The 18,572-nt window shown below is 37.7% G+C and overlaps 3 protein-coding genes across 4 annotated transcripts; all 3 read right to left on the reverse strand.

Moving 5' to 3' along the window:
• Window positions 1-1,231: 1,231 nt before the first annotated feature.
• On the reverse strand, window positions 1,232-6,222 carry kti12 (KTI12 chromatin associated homolog). 2 transcript variants are annotated; one of them, XM_058645836.1, is made up of 9 exons: window positions 6,032-6,222; window positions 4,249-4,300; window positions 4,090-4,142; window positions 3,938-3,993; window positions 3,276-3,355; window positions 2,929-3,088; window positions 2,733-2,795; window positions 1,729-1,799; window positions 1,232-1,412 (listed from the first exon to the last, which is right to left on the reverse strand). In XM_058645836.1, exons 1-9 carry the CDS (start codon window positions 6,180-6,182, stop codon window positions 1,271-1,273), a joined length of 828 nt encoding a protein of 275 aa, XP_058501819.1. In that variant the 5' UTR covers window positions 6,183-6,222; the 3' UTR covers window positions 1,232-1,270. The 2 variants fall into 2 exon arrangements, with proteins under 2 accessions (XP_058501819.1, XP_058501818.1); XM_058645835.1 differs by having other exon boundaries at window positions 3,938-4,011.
• A 568-nt stretch (window positions 6,223-6,790) lies between these two features.
• nmba (neuromedin Ba) lies at window positions 6,791-7,666 on the reverse strand. Its single transcript, XM_058646586.1, has 2 exons — window positions 7,274-7,666; window positions 6,791-7,193 (listed from the first exon to the last, which is right to left on the reverse strand). The coding sequence occupies exons 1-2, from the start codon at window positions 7,368-7,370 to the stop codon at window positions 7,027-7,029; spliced, it is 264 nt and encodes an 87-aa protein (XP_058502569.1). The 5' UTR covers window positions 7,371-7,666; the 3' UTR covers window positions 6,791-7,026.
• A 633-nt stretch (window positions 7,667-8,299) lies between these two features.
• Window positions 8,300-17,527, reverse strand: znf592 (zinc finger protein 592). The gene is made up of 9 exons (XM_058646157.1): window positions 17,378-17,527; window positions 14,718-16,942; window positions 14,442-14,620; window positions 13,664-13,837; window positions 13,402-13,561; window positions 12,307-12,573; window positions 11,501-11,613; window positions 11,262-11,403; window positions 8,300-10,755 (listed from the first exon to the last, which is right to left on the reverse strand). The coding sequence occupies exons 2-9, from the start codon at window positions 16,920-16,922 to the stop codon at window positions 10,261-10,263; spliced, it is 3,735 nt and encodes a 1,244-aa protein (XP_058502140.1). The 5' UTR covers window positions 16,923-16,942; window positions 17,378-17,527; the 3' UTR covers window positions 8,300-10,260.
• Between the last annotated feature and the right edge of the window lie 1,045 nt (window positions 17,528-18,572).

Genomic DNA, 18,572 nt, shown 5'->3' on the forward strand with positions numbered 1-18,572 from the left:
GGACGACATACTATACTATGACTTTTTTGTCTCATTTTGGACGACATACTAAACTATGACTTTTTGTCACATTTTGAACGACATACTAAACTATGACTTTTTTGTCACATTTTGGAAGACATACTATTCTATGACGTTTTTGTCACATTTTGGACGACATACTAAACTATGACTTTTTGTCACATTTTGGATGACATATTAAACTATGACTTTTTGGTCACATTTTGGACGACATACCAAACTATGACTTTTTTGTCTCATTTTGGACGACATACTAACCTATGACTTTTTTGTCACATTTTGGACGACATACAATACTATGACTTTTTTGTCACATTTTGGACGACATACTATACTATGACTTTTTTGTCACATTTTGGACAACATATTAAACTATGACTTTTTTGTCACAATTCGGGCGACTTACTAAACTATGACTTTTTTGTCACATTTTGGACGACATACTATACTGTGACTTTTTTTTCACATTTTGGACGACATACTATACTATGACATTTTTGTGACTTTTTGGACGACATACTAAACTATGACTTTTTTGTCACATTTTGGACGACATACTATACTGTGACTTTTTTTTCACATTTTGGACGACATACTATACTATGACATTTTTGTGACTTTTTGGACGATATACTATACTATGACATTTTTGTGACTTTTTGGCGACATACTAAACCATGACTTTTGACTCATTTTGGACGACATACTAAACTATGACTTTTTTGTCACATTTTGGACGACATACTATACTATGAGTTTTCTGTCACATTTTGAACGACATACTAAACCATGACTTTTTTGACTCATTTTGGACGACATACTATACTATGACTTTTTTGACTAATTTTGGACGACATACTAACCTATGACTTTTTTGACTCTTATGGACGACATACTAAACTAACTTTTTTGTCACAATTCGGGCGACATAATAACCTATGACTTTTTTGATTATTTTTGTCTAATAATCTCTACTTTTTAACTTATAATTTCAACTTTTCCTCATAATTTGCTTTTTCTTATAATTACAACTTTTTATTTCATAGTTTCGATTATTTGTCTCACAATTATGACTATTATCTCATAATTTCGACTTTTTATCTTATATTAACATTTTATCTCATAAAAAACAATTGTCAGAAGCTTTGATTTTGCCCAAAATAAAAAGGTTGATAAATCTCAACTTGGCAAAGACACAATAACAGGAAAGAAATATTCAAATATTTTATTTGTAACAAAAAAATTTAAATTAGTGAAGGCTCTTATTTAAATATTGCACAAACATGTTGAAAATCTGTCCTGTGTTTTCCGTTGGGTGCATCTTTGTGTAGCTGATGAACTGGCGCCGCAGTTTCCGCAGCTCTGCCATGTTGATGCCTCTGGTCAGCTCAATGTTTGATGCAAGGTTAAGGACATTTAATGCCTCAAAAAAGGAGAAAATCAAAGTGTTTGCATTTTTGAGAAACTGCGACAAACCACAGCTGCCAAAGCTGCAAAAAAAAAAAAAGAAACAGCATTTGACGCCTCTGCCTTTCTTTAAAGTCCTTTAACGCAGGCGCATTCATCAACCTTCACCTAACAAGTCATTTGATATTGAGTGTGTCGCCTCCCACCAGTTGACGGAGTGATTCAGACGAGTAAAACGCATCTCCATTAACTGAGGTTCAACAGTGAACACAGATCAACAGAAACTTGTAAAAAAAGGATATCTTTTCTGTCGCTCCTGGGACAGAAATGAGATCCCCAGGAACGCTCGTCTTCTGTGCGTTGAAAATCGCCTAGAAAACAAATGCAACGTCCACTGATGAATCAAAACATTCATTTACAGGCTGCATGACAAGTCTGTTTAGTCTTTAGAGTAAAGAAAAAGATTCTGTTTCAGGTTATTGACGACTAAACACAATAGACAAATCAGGGGAACAGAGCAGGTAATTTCCTATTGGTTGAAAATACTTAGCTGCCATTTGACATCACAGTCACATCGTTTAACAGATAATCACAGCGAGAACAAAATAACAAGGGTTCCCATGCATTGGTTGATGTCAAATTCTATGAAATATTGTAAATATTATTATTTGATATCTTTTTTCTCAAAAAGTATGACTTTTTTTCCACTTATTGACCAAACTAGACACTCAGTGGCCCCCAGGTCGTTTGAGTTTGTGACCCCCGTGCTTTACACAGTTCTCACAGGCAAAGTCAGGATCATGAGGAGCAGTGTGGAGTTGAGTTTAAGTTAATACAGACACACGAGTGTTCATTGCTTTCTACATGTAACCGAAAAAAGGTGGATTACTGCTCTGCACAAATTAAATCAGGTGACTTGCATTTGGTAAAAAATTAACTTCAATCTGCTCTTTCTCATACAAATTAACCCTCGGACCACATTTCATCTATTTTGATAGTTTTCTTCGATAATTAAATCAAGCTTTCAGATATTTCAGCTTCTGTGATCGGACTGGAGCTGAGGACTTTTGCAGAGTGCATAGAAAATGTGAAACAAATATTAACTAGGACTGCTCAACTGAATCAATGTTGTTTGGAATCAATAAGAGCAACAAGTATACGAAGTTTGGTTCAAATCGGACCAACTATGTGCGACTTAGACAGAAAAGAGGAAATCAAAAATTTTGCATTTAACGCAATTTCGACCAATTCCCCAAAAAATCCTCAGTCAAAAGCACCAGAAAAAAAAACTGACACAAACGTACCATCAAGACATCTTGTGTGATCTTGTCCAACTCGTGCAGGAAGTTTGCAGATGACAGTGGTTGCTGTGAAGAAACACAACAATCAACTGACTGAAAGAAGACAACGGAACCAGACGGACTGGAAAAAATTAATAAAAATGTTACATTAATAACCAAATACTGCATGTGTGTGTGTGTGTGTGTGTGTGTCACTTACGCTCTGCGTGGACTGGTTCGGTGGTGGTGCTTTTCTTTTTAAAAGTGCGTCAGAAATGGCTTCAAGCGGGAGCGTGTTGTCTTTCAGGACAGTGAAGAGTGGACTGTCCCATCTGTTCCTGGAGTCTGGAGCTTCAAATCTAAGAACTAACGCGTCAAAGCTGCCAAAGAGGAAGTGGACACATTGTTAACTATGATAAGATTAAATATATACTTTAGAAAATCAAAATAAAATGGTAAGTGAAAGGTGGAGACTTGAAATTAAACAGAAAAATGGTGTTGCACAGATTTTGGTGCAATATCTCAGTTATAATGGGATTATTTTTAATATTTCCAAGTTTTACTCACATGTCTTGGGTGTACTGTTCAGCAGCTTCTCTACTGGTGTTCCACAACGAGCTCTCTTCATGTGAAGTCAAACAGTATACCTTAATTAAAACATAAGAGAGAAACTTACCTGAGTTACAAGTAATTTAAGATATATTCAGATTAGAGGTTGAACGATACGTGTTATTCTATGACTGATGTTTGAAGCTGAGGTTTTTTTGGCCCATATATTAAGCATTTTATTTCCTTCATTTGAGAATACATACATATATATATATATATATATATATATATATATATATATATATATATATATATATATATATATATATATAATACATTTATTTATTTATTTATTTAAAGAGAACTAACAAAAAAAAAATTGCTTTTGCTCTAATCTTCATTGCAGTGCAATTACACTCAACATTTTTCATAAAAAATAACCTATTAACTAAATATTAAATGCGTGAAACCGGTCATTAAAAACATTTTTCAGTCACTTAGCAACATTTATTCAACTTCATTAGAGCATAAATGTGTCATCTATAATTACTGGTGGGTTAATAAATATAATAGAGCAATGCCGATTATTAAAAAATGACAGATTAATCTACTCGTAATTTAGATACTGAATTGTAATAGTAACAGTAACTATAAATAAACCATTTATCTGCTCCACTTACCAGACAGAGTGGTGTCTGTGTATGTTTGATGAGACAGAAGAGTTCGTAACGGTATCCTGGAAGATATTTGAATACTATTATTTTAATGAAGGTAAGAGCAAAATCAGATCACACATGATTTAAATGCCTCACATTAAATGTATAAAATTTACCTTTAATGTAATTTAATGAATCCAGAATAACAATGTCATCCTTGTTGACTTTCCTAAACAAATAAATCAGATGTAGAAGGAGATCAGAGACAGCAGAACATGAGGGATGGGATGTGATGATGATGATGATGATGATGATGATGATGATGATGATCTTACCTCTCAACCTCAGCTTTCAGAGATGCTCTCACATTTTTCTCTTTTTGGGAATCTGCAACATATTGAACAGTGTTAGGTTAAGTTAACATCAAAGTTTACAAGGTGTTGTTTGACCACTGAACAAGTAAGTAGGAAGGAACAATATCACTTTTGTGTACGAAACCTTGAGCATCTACTAATATCAGTCTGACTCAGTCTGTCATTTCAAATATTTCAACAAAGTTAACTAACAGAGATAGAATTCTCCAACTGTGTAACAAATATTCTTGCTCTTATCAACATGACTTAGCTAAAATACTGCCGCTTCATTTTTATGAACATGTTTGCAGTCTGTGCATGCAATATATAGGATGTTTGGATCGTATCGGATTTTGCTTTTCCCCCTAAATTCCCCGATCTCCAAAACAGAGATTTGGTATCTCGTATCATATCACAAACCTCTTCAGCTCAGCCTGTTATAATTTATGTTTCCCAAACTTTATATATATATATATAGATAGATATATAGATAGATAGATAGATAGATATAGATACATAGATAGATAGATAGACATATATATATATATTATATATACATGGATCCACTTTTCAACGATGGCAAACTTTTGTGACAAAAGTCACAATTTAGTCGTGACAACAGCAAATTTGTAGCATAAAGTAGTGAGACTATTTGACAGCCATATCTGTAACACATAATATTATTTTGAAATGGAAATTACCACTTCATTTTAAGCACATTGTTTAAAACATATAAACATAAATCTTTGCTAAAAGTTTGGAAAAATGCTGCTAATTTGTTTGGGAACCCAAAAAGTCGAATGAATGAGGGCTGCATTTCTACTGTGGGAACTTGTTATGTTGTGGGTTATTTGTTTAATCTGTCGATTATTTTTTCAATTAATCAAGTGCTTGTTTGCTCTGTAAAATGTCAGAAAATGTTGATCAGTGTTTTTCAAACCTGGAAATGACGATGTTCTCAAATGTCTTGTTTTGTTCACAAACCAAAATTAGTCAATTTTAGTGACTTATTATATAGAGCAAAGAAAGCTGACGATATTCACTTTTAAGAAGCTCAATATATCAGACAGCTTGTTTTAACCCTTATCGATTACCTAAATAGTAATAGACAATAAATTTAGCAATAATTTCATACTTGAATAACTGCTGCATCCCTAATGTATTTTATTCTTGTTTTTGTTAGTATCATGTCTAATGCATATTTTGGTTTCATTTATATTATCATCATAATTAATCTGTAAGATTACAGATGTGCTTTAATGTTATGGGCAGATGTATGTGGTTAGATGTGAATAAACTGCTGTGACAACTCTAGTTTCCTGTAAAGGATTAATCAAGTATCTTTCTATCAACTGTCTAATAATATTTGTAACCCCAGTTGGAGTACTATGATTTTGAAAAGGCTGGTTATCTTTATGTGGGGGAAATGTGACACAGCAGTTTAAAAGTTGTATTAAAATGGATTTTAAAAGACTGTATCAGACTGATATTTGTATCAGCACGCCAAATTCCATTCAAAATATTAAAAATTCAACGCTGTTTTCTTCCCTGGTAATTATAAGTGCAAACGTTGAACAGAAGTTTAAAGTGTCATATTTTTCTTAAAATTCGGCATTAATTACAAACACGACGGAGTGTTTAAAACTAACTGGTGCCAGTGTTTATAAGCACATTAGCTTCGCTTCACGTAGAGAGGAACGTTTTGTTAGCTTGATAAGAGACACCGACTGAAGTTAGTCACGGTTAGCATGTTAGCTCAACTTACCTCCGTAAACACTGTTTTTATCCACACCCAGAGCTTCATCTCCTACAATGTGAACCTTTAGTTTGGAGCTCTGTTCAAAGTAATCCTTCAGCTCTTTAGCTCGTCGCGTTTTCCCACTGCAGGGAAAACCGCTCATGACAATCAGAGGCATCACAACAGAACTGTCATCAACTCACACGCGACTGAGTAAGTTTGACCTTTCACCCGGATACAAATTACTAAAACATTCTGAAGATGGCCAGTAGAGGGCGTCACTCAACTGACATAATACTGTAATATGACGTTTATTTCTCATAAATTGCTCATGTACTGTGGGAAAATACTTTGAAATAGATAATATAATTTCGTTATATTCACTTATAATTAAGGTTAATGTTATTTCAATTAATCATACTATACTACAATACGAATAAAATGTGTGTCTATGAAAACACACACACACACACACACACGAAGGCCAGAATAGAGCATTAAGAATATAAATACACTACATATAGACATCATAATAATTAGTAAACATAATAATAATATGTATCATTTCAAATGCACAGTTAAAAGTGAAATGGAGAGAAAAATAATTAAATGTTGAAAGAAAGGTGTTACATGATGAGCTCTCTTTCAAAACAGAAGAGCAAAAACAACAAAAACATCTTTGTCTGTGTTTAATTACTAGTTTATTAACAGATTTCAACATTAACATTACTGACCAAAAACAGTGGTCAATAACCTGGAGCTAATTTTCCACTTCATCAGTCGGACGTTACACTGACAGCAGGGGAAATGTTCCTCAGGCAGGATCACTTCCTCCTCTAAACGAAAGAAAACACAAGAATATAATCACTTTTACAGTTGATTAATAATCATTATCTCAGCTTCTCCGTGACTGTAAAACTGTGTATCTTTGAGGAAGGAACAAAAATATCTGGGGAAGTTTAGGAAACAACAATCACTTTCGATCAATCATTAGTTGCAACAGTAATATGGAACTAACATGTCTAATGGTGCATTTCCTCGTATTTGCAGGGCAGCTTGTGAGTGAGTCGTGTCTGCAGGTCTTTGACTCGCAGCAGAACGGCTCTGAATTCAGCAGGAACATTAACGTCTTCAAAGTCAAACTCCATCGAGGAACCCTCCACGACGCTCTTCTCTCCCATGAAATGTCCTTAGTGATCATAAAAAAACACAAGTCAATTTCAAGAATAATAAATAAAATAAAAACATGATGTTACAGGATTCTCTTACCTGTCGCCCACAGTTTTGTCCTCTGATTCATCTTGATCTTTGAAACTTTGCTCCTCAGCCCCCTCAGATTGAGAGTCATTGAAGATGCCTCTGCCATGATGGAGATGGGGAGGAAAGAGCACAGGAGTCCTCAGGACGGGCAGTTATCAAAGGCCATGGTTTTACTACTATCTTCCTCTGGGGGTACTTGGAGGAAATCATCAGAAATACTGTTCTACTGTGAATACCAGTGTGAAGAAAATTAAACATATAACCAACAACATAATAGTAATACATTAACCCTTCTGGGTCCCTGGACACTTTTTGGTGTTTTTGGATTTTCCGGTGTGGACATCTTTGGCTGTGCTGATGCAAATCACTTCACATTCAGCAACGTTGTATGTTTTGGGACAAATTTTGATAATAAATTAGATTAATTTCAAGTTTTTAATACACATGAAAAAATGCTTTTTTTTGATACACTGCCATCACAATTTGATTCCTATTCCTATTACTTGGTGTTGAAATCCCATGCATTATTGATTTCCACTAGGTGAAGTTTTAATGTAAAGAAAAAAATCTGTTATGTATGGTAAGGACTAAAGTTAAGGGACACAGGTGGAAACATTTTTTTAAGGGACCACCAAGACTTAAATAATAATAATTAATCACCTTATCTCTCGCTCCATCTTAATCTTATTTTACTATACCAGTGTGTGAAGTACATGTGCGGTAGAGGATGAGAGAGCAAATCCTCTTAGTGGGAATAAATCTCCTGTGAAAGTAAAAGTCTGTAGCTGATTATTGTCGGTCTATTTACCCCACTGTATTTTAAAGTTGGTGATAATGGTGTTACGTCAAGAGCTCAATTCTTTCTCAGGTGGTATAAAAAAGTCTGAAAACCACTGGACTAGATTTTACCTTTGGGTCCATAAATGGACTCACAATGAGACCCCCTGTTCCTAAGTATGTTCCCCCCGCCCCCACAGCTCAATACTGAGAACCTTCTCCCAACAACAAGACATCAGATCACGTGTAAGACGTATATAATTAAATGCACCGATTTATTGGTAAGTACTTTACGTAAACATAACAGCAAGGCACATGGGCCACTGCATGCCAAACAGATGTAATGGCTTAAGAAATGCTGTGAGTCGAGGGGTCGAGGGGTCGTGGTGGCTACTGTATGTACACGGTTTGCGTCGCTGTACACAGTATCAAAAGTACAAATTTTTTTTTTGACGAGCGTTGAAAAAAACAAAAAAAAACATTCTTCAGCCTTGTGGTGATTTAAAGGATTACAGAGGTACAAGGGGAGGGGAAAAAAGAGCTCACACAGCACTTACATACAAACGTTCACTTGCCAGTTGAGTCAATATGACCGCATAGCCTCACAATCTCTCTCAAAATAATTTATAAAAATCTAATCATGTGGAATAATACACATCTTATAAGGTTTTTTTCTTCTACTTTACATTGCACTGAGATTACCTGCAACTCTTCATCATTTAACAATCACTGCCATTTACCATGGAGGTAGAAGCTGTCGTATACAAAACATCAGAAAATGCTGCTTTACAAATTAAGACCAGGAAGAAAAAGATTTTTTTCCTCCTCTAAAGTCCTGATTTCTAAAACATCCTCTCTAATATGCCACCGCGCTTCACTTTCAAACCTGCTCTGGATAACCAAAAACAATGTACCCTGACGATGTGACGTTACATTGATCGGTCGCTTGCCTGAAAATACTCTTCTGGCAAATTTTGAGGTATTTTCAAATCCTGCTGCATCTCACATCTAATACCTCTCCATATTTACTCTCTGGAAAGAAAAACATCTCATAAAGAGTAAATGTAAAAAAAAAAAAAAAAAAAAAGGCCAGATCTGGGACAAACAAAGACAAAAGCAATGTTTAAAATGTCAAAATGTAGCGTCATTTCAGGAGGATTTGCTTTTTAAAACAATCCCACACCTGTAACTGACCTTACAGGATAGAAAATAAAATAACTGTTTACCATAAATGCACAAATACGGCTTTTTAAACAAATACTGAATAATGAGTTAAATAATAATTGTATGGTAGGGCTGCAAGTAGCGTTATTTTGATAATCGATTAATTTCATCAATTAATCAATCAGCTGTTTGGTCCATAAAACGTCGGAAAATGTATAAAATATGTTAACCGTTGTTTCCAAAATACCTTGAAATGATGAAACAATGTTCTTAAAATACCTTTCTTTTGCTCACAAAGCAAAATTAATGCATTCCAATGATTTCTTTGAAGAAACCAGAAAATATTCACATTTAGGAAGCTGAAAAATCAAAGAACTTGATTAATTATTGAAGAAAAAAACACAATCCAATCAATTATTAATCGATTGTCAAAATAATTGACGATTCATTCAGAAACCAATAATAACTGATTAAATGTTGCAGCCCCTTAATAAATGGCGACTAAAATTCAAGCTTTTGTGCTGCAAAAAAATAATCGCAACAGAGTCCAACGTTCAACCTGAAACCGTTCATAGGTCATAGTGTGTCGCATTAAATACTTCAGAAGAACTTTAAGCCATTTAAATTTACGGCCGGTTACAAAGGCGAAGAGTCCGACCCCCGTCGCGTCAATCAATCAATACACGAGACTGAAAACAACTCACAGACGTTTCCCGAGTCTCCTGTCAGGGCGGACGGAAAACAGAAAGAAAAGATAAAGAAAAGGCTTGAGCTGTAATATGAGTGCACTTACTGTATGTTTGGAAGGCAAGATGAATATATTATCAACATGCAAAGTTAAATAAAATTTTAAAATATGACTACTCCTTTGTCCTCGCAATTTATGAAAAATACTGCTCTGTCTGAATACTGAGACTGAATGTCTCTCGGAATAAAAATGGTCAAAAGGAAAACTCTCCGTATCTCCTGATACTTTTACGTGAAAAGCACATTACACGTGGAGGTGTGGAGTGAAGAAGAGGCGGCTGTTGTTGTTGTTGTTGTTGTTGTTGTTGTTACCGCAGTGACACGGGTTGTGTGTGAGAGTGAGCGCTCACTTTTAAATCACAGTCCGCGATGTTTTCGCGGCGTGGACTCGCCGGCTCTTCCGTCTGCGGCGCCTCCGCTTTGCTTCGCCCCGGTGACAAATGATTGACCTCGTCAGTCTCGGCAGATTTAACCGTGTGATTATCCAGCCCCTTTGCCTCCAGCTTGGCTTCTTCCATCTCCTCTTCCTCGGGCTCTTTGACTTTGTGTACAATGAAAAGGTGTCTGTTGAGGGACAGCACCGACGTGAAGCACAGGCCGCAGTGGAGGCACTGTGGAGTGTTCCCGTCGGTTTTATGCTGAGGTATATGTTGCTGGAACTGCGCGCTGTCGTCGGTGGCGAAGCCGCACTTGGAACAGCGGAACTGGGTTTTCGGACGCTTCGCCGAGGGAGCCTCGACACTCACACTGCGATCCCGCCCTTCCTTCTGCGAGCCACCTGAGGGCTTCTCTGGTACACGTCCCTGCAAATGACAGACATTAAATGAATGACTCATTAACTCTATTACATCTGTGTTTATGCTTTAAAGCTGCAGAGCGTAACTCTGGCCAATTTTTGCTGTTGTTGATGTTTTTATTTTGCTTCTGTCTGGTCTTTGTGAACAGAAATTATCATGAACATTGTTTAAATGCAGCGTCCTTCATCAGAAAACAGGCTCTGTCAAGTAAAACTATCAGACCTGACTGAGGGAGCATTTGCGTGTATACAGCAGCAGTACAGGGGCAGGCGGGGACAAGAAATATTTATCCTATCATCTGAACAACTGTTTCATGGATGCTTCTTTGTTTTCAGTCATACTTCGATCTGTTTCCAGTCTAGTTCTAGCTTGACTAGCAAAATATTGCTCTAAATCTGATTTTTTTTTTTTATTTGAATCTAACAAAGTGTCTAAAAGTTACTCACTACAGCTTTAAAGCTGTTTCTGTTGTTGTTTCAACAAATAATAATAGTTAATAGATAATAACATACCTTCCCCAAAGCCTTTTTTGACTGCTGTGTGGCTGTTTTCGGCATTTGGTCGAGATCAGGATTTTTAATTCCATGCATTAGACTGATGTGGTTCTTCAGCTTCAAACTGGTTGTAAATACTGTCTTTGTGTCCGTGCAATACCTCAAGGAGAAAAAAAAAAAAGGAGAAATGGAAATGAATAATTTGATAGATTAGTTAGTCAACAGTTAAATAAGTTTGCTTTCAAACACAAGCTTACCAACAAGTGTAGGTTTTCTTTTTTCCGTGGTGGTCGTTGCGAAGGTGTCTTCTCAAACTGGTGGTAGAGTTGAAAGATTGCTCACAATGTTGACATGGATACTTCTTCACGGACTGTTGGGATTAAACACAAAAACAATGTCAGCATCTAAACATCTAATTAGAGGTGGGTCAAAATATCAATTTGGTGATATATCGTCGTCCTTATACGATAATCAATACGCCAGGGCAAATATCGATACTGGAAAGCATTTCTCAAAATTCTAAATGAATTACGTTCTATGATGTTTTACATTGTGTTTACATTGTGTTCATAGATTTTGGTTTTCATCTAGGACCAGTGCTCCGGATGAAAAAGTTAGTCTGGAGCCCTGAAGTCAGTGAATGGAGAAACATACTCAGGACAATAAAAACAATAGTTTTATAGTTAGAATTATGAATGAAAGAGTTCAAAACTTTCTTTAAAAGGTCAAATTTGTAACATTTGTGCAGAATTTTAATATACGATTCTACAACAATCGCTTCAAAATAAATAATTTGTTTATCTTAGAATAACCCTTTCATCAACAATGCCTTGCAGCACTATGTTTATACATTATAAACTTGTTGCTTCAATCCATGACAAAGGAAACAGTCAAGAGATTGGGAGACTTGTTTACATTCATGCAAAGGTCACTGTAGTTCTCTGATTGTCTTGGAAAAAGAAGAGGTGAGATGAGTTTTGACATCTTACCATTAGATGTCACTAATCCTCACACACTGGACCTTTACATTTTAAAACAAATGACAAACTGCATGGTCCTTTACCTTCCCGTGTTTGCTCTTCACGTGAGAAACATATGAGTCTCTTTCGGGGAACCACTGGAGACACTTGCCACATGTCCAGCCAGTGGGCTTCACGCGCGGCCTGCCGTCCTGCTCAGCCTTTTTTCTGGGACTATCTGTGTGTTTCACAGGACCGTGACTCGTCTTCTGCTGTGGGACGGGATGAGAGGCCTGATGGCACTCAGCGTTGTCAGATTGCTGTCTGCTGTTCTTCTCCGCCTCTGCCGTCAGGTTTCCTACATGCACAGACTGCAAAACACAAGGTCACAATGTAATAATGCATAATGCAGAACGACACACGTGATTTACAATGTTGCATCTTGTGCAAGGGTTTACACAGCAAACACTGAAACAATGACAAGGCAGGAACTGAGCTTTGCTAAGGAAAAGGGATTGTTTGTTTGTTTCCTCCTACAACATAGGTATCATTTTAGAGCTGCAACTACTAATTGTTTTCATAATCAATTAATATATACATTATTTTCTCCTCTACTCAAGTAGTTGTTTGGTCCATAAAGTGTTGATCAATGTTTCCTAAACCTCGAACGGATTTCTTTGTTAGATGGAGCAAAGAAACTAGAAAATATTCTCATTTAAGAAATTGAAAAATGTAATTGACTATTCATTTAGTAATTGATTAATTATCTAAACCATTTACATGACTATTTCCCAAACTTTATACGTGGGATCCAAATTAAAAGATGATTGATGTTTATTGTGACCCAACTCACAATATAAATCTTGACAGGCCTAAATTTGTGCATAATTTAGTGACTAATTTACAGCCGTATCTGTTAAAACTAATTTTTCAATTGGCATCCAAATCATTTCCAAGAGAGGTTCACTATAACTTGATTGTGTGCATTTTGGGACCCAAAAAATACTGTATCTCCTGTGACCCTTCTGTGTGTCCCTACCCAGTGTCTTAAGGAATCACTGATTTAAATAAAGGTACATGCATGATTAAACTCCTGCAACACAAATTAAAAGAACAGGTAAACTGATTACAAATAGGGAAATTATTCTGAATTGAGAGATGAACACAAGATCTGTAAAGTATAAAAAATACAAACAAACCTTGAAGTGCTGCATTAATAAGTGCTTTTGTGGAAAGACGGAGTTGCACTCTGGACACTTGAATACACAGGTGACGTGCTTATGGGCGTTCTGATGGAAATGCTGAAACAGCAGCTGCTTCTTCTTGAAAATGGTCTCACAGGAACACTTAAAGATTAACCTGCAAAATAAGGAAAGAAACGTTGAAAACGACCTGTGTTGATCTGTAAAAAAAAGAAGAAGAGGAAAGTGCTGTGGTGCTGGTCATGAGGCTTTGACTCACTGAGGGGTTGTTTTGCTTGCACCGTGTTTATTTTTCAAATGCATTTCACAGCTCTCACTGGTCTTTAAGGCCACTGGACACATGGAGCACTTGTAAAAGACCTCACAGTGTTTCTCTTCAATGTGAGCCTTTTGTCCTTGAAGGGTCTTGAAAACCATATCACAGTGAAGACATCTGGGAGGGGGAAACAAAGAAATGTGATGTAATGACTCTGTATTTTATATGGTACACTTATTTGTGCTACTTCATTTGGTACAGGATGTTCACTGTGTTCTCAGTTCCGTTTTCATTATGATTTGAACGTGAACTTCTTTTACTGTTAATCATAATCTATTGAGATCAGAAGAATTAAACCAAACATGCAACAACATACGTTAATAAAAAAATAAAAACAAGTACACACTTAAGGCCTGGCTTTGCTTTTATGGAGGCTGCCATCATACACTGTGTTCCTTCAGAAGCTCAAATGAAATAAATGAGAAACAACATGTAGGCCTGCACGTTATCTTCATAATCGTTTATTCTGTTGATTACTTTCTCAATTAATCGAGTAATTGTTTGGTCCAGAAAATGGCAGAAGACAAATGTTGACCAGTGTTTTACAAACCTGGAAATGATGATGTTATGTCTTGTTTTGTCCACAAATCAAAATTATTAAAAAAAAAAAAATCACTTTTACGAAGCTGTAAAATCAGAGAACTAATTTGAATCATTACAAAAAAAAACATTTATTATAAAAATTGTTTTGTGGCGGTTGGAGCGGGCGGCCAGAACTTACTTGTACCAAGCCTTGCGAGCGTAGTGCAGACAGTTTTCCTTGACGTGCTTCTGTACGTCTGCAGACCGACTCAGGCCGCCACACTCGGGACAAACATAAGGAGACTTGTGTGTGTGAATGCGATGATGAGCTCTGAAGCTGCACTTGTTGGGTAGCAACATTGAGCACATCTTACATATCTGTGTCATAAGAGGAAAATAGAAAAGTGTCAGTTTAGCAAAACACATGAAAACATCTCACTAAAGTCTTCAATATTAGAATTAAACATCTACTTACAAGTCCTTCCACATCCTCTGACGTCCTCTGGTAATGGCCCGCCAGTGCTTTGAAGTCAGGTAACTGTTTGTTACACTCCAAGCACCGGATTTTATGGCGAATGATACTGTCTGGATATAATGGCAGGACGGGTGGGTTTTTAGGTGAGGGTGAGGGTGAGGGCGAGGGCGAAGTGTAAGAGTCCGCGTTCACAGGTTCAACGTTCAGCGGTACAAACATATGCTCTGCAGCGATGGGTTTCATGTGGAGCTGTGTGCACTGCATCACCATGCCGTTGCTCTTGTGCTCACGGGCATGTGCCAACAGGGCACACTTGTTAAAGAACACCATGGTCTTCGCACAGTGTGTACATCCTACTTCAATGTGAACACTCCTCCTATTGTAATGAAATGCAAGGCTCCTCTCAACCCCAAAGGAGTCCCCACACTCGAGGCAGCAGTAGCCGCGTGGTGGAAGGTTGATGTTGCTCAATGGAGGGGGGTTCAGGTTGGGCACATATGTAGGCACAGGGTTAGTGTTGTTCAACAGTCTATTCAAGGTTCCTGCAGCTGTGTTAGGAATGTATGAACGAGGAGAAGGGCTGGCTGTTTTGACCTGATGTACCAATGGGACAGTACTGCACACCGTAGAGGAGAGTGCGTGTTGGCTTTGTTGACTACAGGTGGATCGTGCAGCTACTGAGGCAGCAACACTGTGAGGGACAAGGTTCAAACTTGCTAAGTGCATTGCTTTAGGGAGGAAGTTTGTGTTTGTTGTCGGAGGTCCTGTTGCGGCTGACACTCTCTTTGGTCTCTGCACCTGAACATGTCTTTTGACAGATCCACTGGTGTTATGAACTACTGGTGCAGACTGTGATGTGCCTGACTTCCTGGAGTTAGCTTCTGATTTTTTAAGTAATACTTTGGGTGACAATGCACTAGCTGATGTGACTTTACTCTGTACATCAACATCATCGGCCACACTTTGAGACAGATGTGGAGACATATTACAGTAAGAGTCTTCACTCATCATACTCTGAGATGGAGAGGATTCATAGGTAGAGTGAACTTCATCCGTCTCGGAGTCAGGCAGAACACTGGTGACTGTGCGCTTGATCTGTCCAGATGTGGTTTTGATGGTTTTAATTCTGACCCGGGGTATAACAGGGGGTGACCCGGATGCCACGGCAGGGGACGCTTTACCGCTACTATCACTACAGATGCTTACGGGGCTATCAGAGGGCTTCATTAAACGTTTTACAACTTCAAGTGGACTTCGAGGACTTCTTGGGGATATCGGGACCTTGGAGCTTGCTTTCATGCAATCGTTGTGAAATGCTGATGGCTCAGTGGGATCTTTTCTGGCATTCAGTGCTGCCAAAGCCTCAAGGCAAGATGATAATTTAGATGTCGGGGCTTTGACAAAAGGAAAAGGGATGTGAACCTCCTTTGTAGTTCCTGAATTGCAGTTGGACTCAAAGTTCTGGTTACTGATTGGCGAGTGAACTGCACTGCGTACTTTAGGTGTTAAATCCATTTCGTTACCATCAGAGGGCACGTCAATTTGACTGTTTTCTGTTCTGCTACTTTGAGTGTTCTTGGGAACATCAGAGTCCTCAGGACAGTCATCGAAAAGGCAGAGGTCCACTTTTGGGGGATTCTCTGGTACTGAAGCCTCCACCAAATCTGGGGCTTCTGGGAAACAGGGTTTTTCTTGTGTTGGGTGCGCTTCATCTCTATTACATTGAGTGTCTTCCGACTCAGGACTTGAGATGGGACTAAAATGAGACATCGACTGGGAAAATATTGCTCCATCAGGTTTGTGCTGAATAGGTGCCTTTCCAAACTCCCTTGAACTCTCACCATTCAAAGCAGAGGCAAACGATTTGGAGAAGTCAGGATCAGTTATCTCAGAGTCAATGGAGGACTCTTGTCCCCTGAATCCATTTTGTAACACCAAGTCTGTGTGAAGCCTATCTTCAAAATCCCCCAGTGACTCCTGACGACTTGTGTTTTTCACAATAACACTTACAGCAGGTATATCTGATGCTGTAACTGCTTGGTTGCTCAATAAGCTGTCATCCAGACATATCCCCGAGTGCTTCAGCTGACTCTCAGCCTCCTCATGACCCCCTTGGATAGGCTCTTTAGCATCCAACCCTGTGGCATCAGGGATGTCAAACGCAGCCAGCAGATCATCAAAATCTGGGGTTTTCATGTCACCCATGACTGCACAGACTCATAAACCTACAAAACACATGATACATTAGCTATGGCGGCACAGAGTTGACACGTCAGAGGGAAAAAAAGTTAAATTGAGAATGTTTTCAAAAATATGACGTTTATCAGCTGGGCAGTCCTGTCGCTAGCTCCGGGCTAAACGCTGCGCACATTTGCTTCATTTTCATATATACAGCTAATATCTTTTGACACAAACATATAATCCCACGGTTACAAATACGTTTACATCTAACCAGAACCCCAACTCCTCCATATATTGAACGGCACTGGAGTTGTTATGGTGTTAGCCTAGCTAACACCCTACTAGCGGAGGAACTACAATACTAACTGAACTAGCCAATAAGTTAGCGAGCTAGCTTAGCAACACGATAGCCAGCAAATAATGAGTCCACGCGTATGGGCGAACCAAATTAAACCCTGTCGTTGCACGGCTTCGCTTACCATTTGATCCGGTTATCTTTAACCGTCCCTGTAAATTAGTCAGATGGGTCGTTAGCTATATGCGTAGTATGCGTACTCGATAGCGAGGTTTGGTTGTTACAGGGTTTCATAGCTAGGCTACAAGCTAGCAGCGCTAACTTCGTTTTTCCTTTTCCGCTGAGGTGTGAACCCTCGGCGCTGTCTTACAGGCGGCAGACCCAGTTTTCAAACTACATCACGCAAACCTCTGATTCTTCTGTGAAACTCAATCACATCACAGCAACAGCAGTCAAAATAAAAACACTTGCATTCGACACTAAATTATACAAAAGATAATCAGAGAAAAAGCCTGAAAAAGTGTAATCATTTTTGAGACAACTAGTTCAATAAGCAATGTCCATTCCATGTCGAATCCTCAATTGTATACAAGATACGAGATGAATAGCAATGATTCGGAACACTATGATTCAACACTTGCTATAAAAGGGTGTCAATGTGCCCTTAAACAAGAAGAAAAAGGTGAGGGATAAGGGTTTCATAATATGATCATAAGCAGAGAGATAATGGCTAATGTCAACATCACACTTAGTCCAAAATCAAATGCAAAACATGTGCAGACCAGATGGACCACTGAGCATGAAAGGGCCTTGAATTAATACCACACCACACATTGTACTTCTAATCACTGCTCAATATTGTTCATATTATATACATTTCTTGAATGGATACTTAAGCAATGTGTTTTTAATGTGGCTCTCAAAATACAATGAGGTAGAACCTGCCGAAATTAAAAAAATAAAAATAAAAAACTGGGTCCAAATCAAGGGCCAGATTAGGTCAGAACAAAGCAAGTTTATGGATTAAATAAAGAAATCAGAGATCAGATTTGTACCAAGATATTAGTGAAAACCAATTGATTGACCCATGCTAAATATCAACACTAGATGATTGTTTCAAAGTTGGAGTACTCACAAATGAACATATAAAGAGAGGTAACTCATTTTTAAAATGCATGAATGGTTTTCCACTGAAATCAGCTGTATATAATAATGTCTCACCGGATTTCCTCTGCTGTATTCCAGTAAAACAGCACACGGGCCACATGTATCTTAGCCAATAATTTGCTATACTGAATATGTTTTGCTCGACGTAAAATGCTCAAGGAGAGTGCGCAAAATACTCTGGCCCTGTGTTTTCAAAGTCCAAGTTTATTTCC

The sequence above is a fragment of the Solea solea genome, chromosome 12 (assembly GCF_958295425.1).
Source record: "Solea solea chromosome 12, fSolSol10.1, whole genome shotgun sequence".
Taxonomy (NCBI): domain Eukaryota; kingdom Metazoa; phylum Chordata; class Actinopteri; order Pleuronectiformes; family Soleidae; genus Solea; species Solea solea.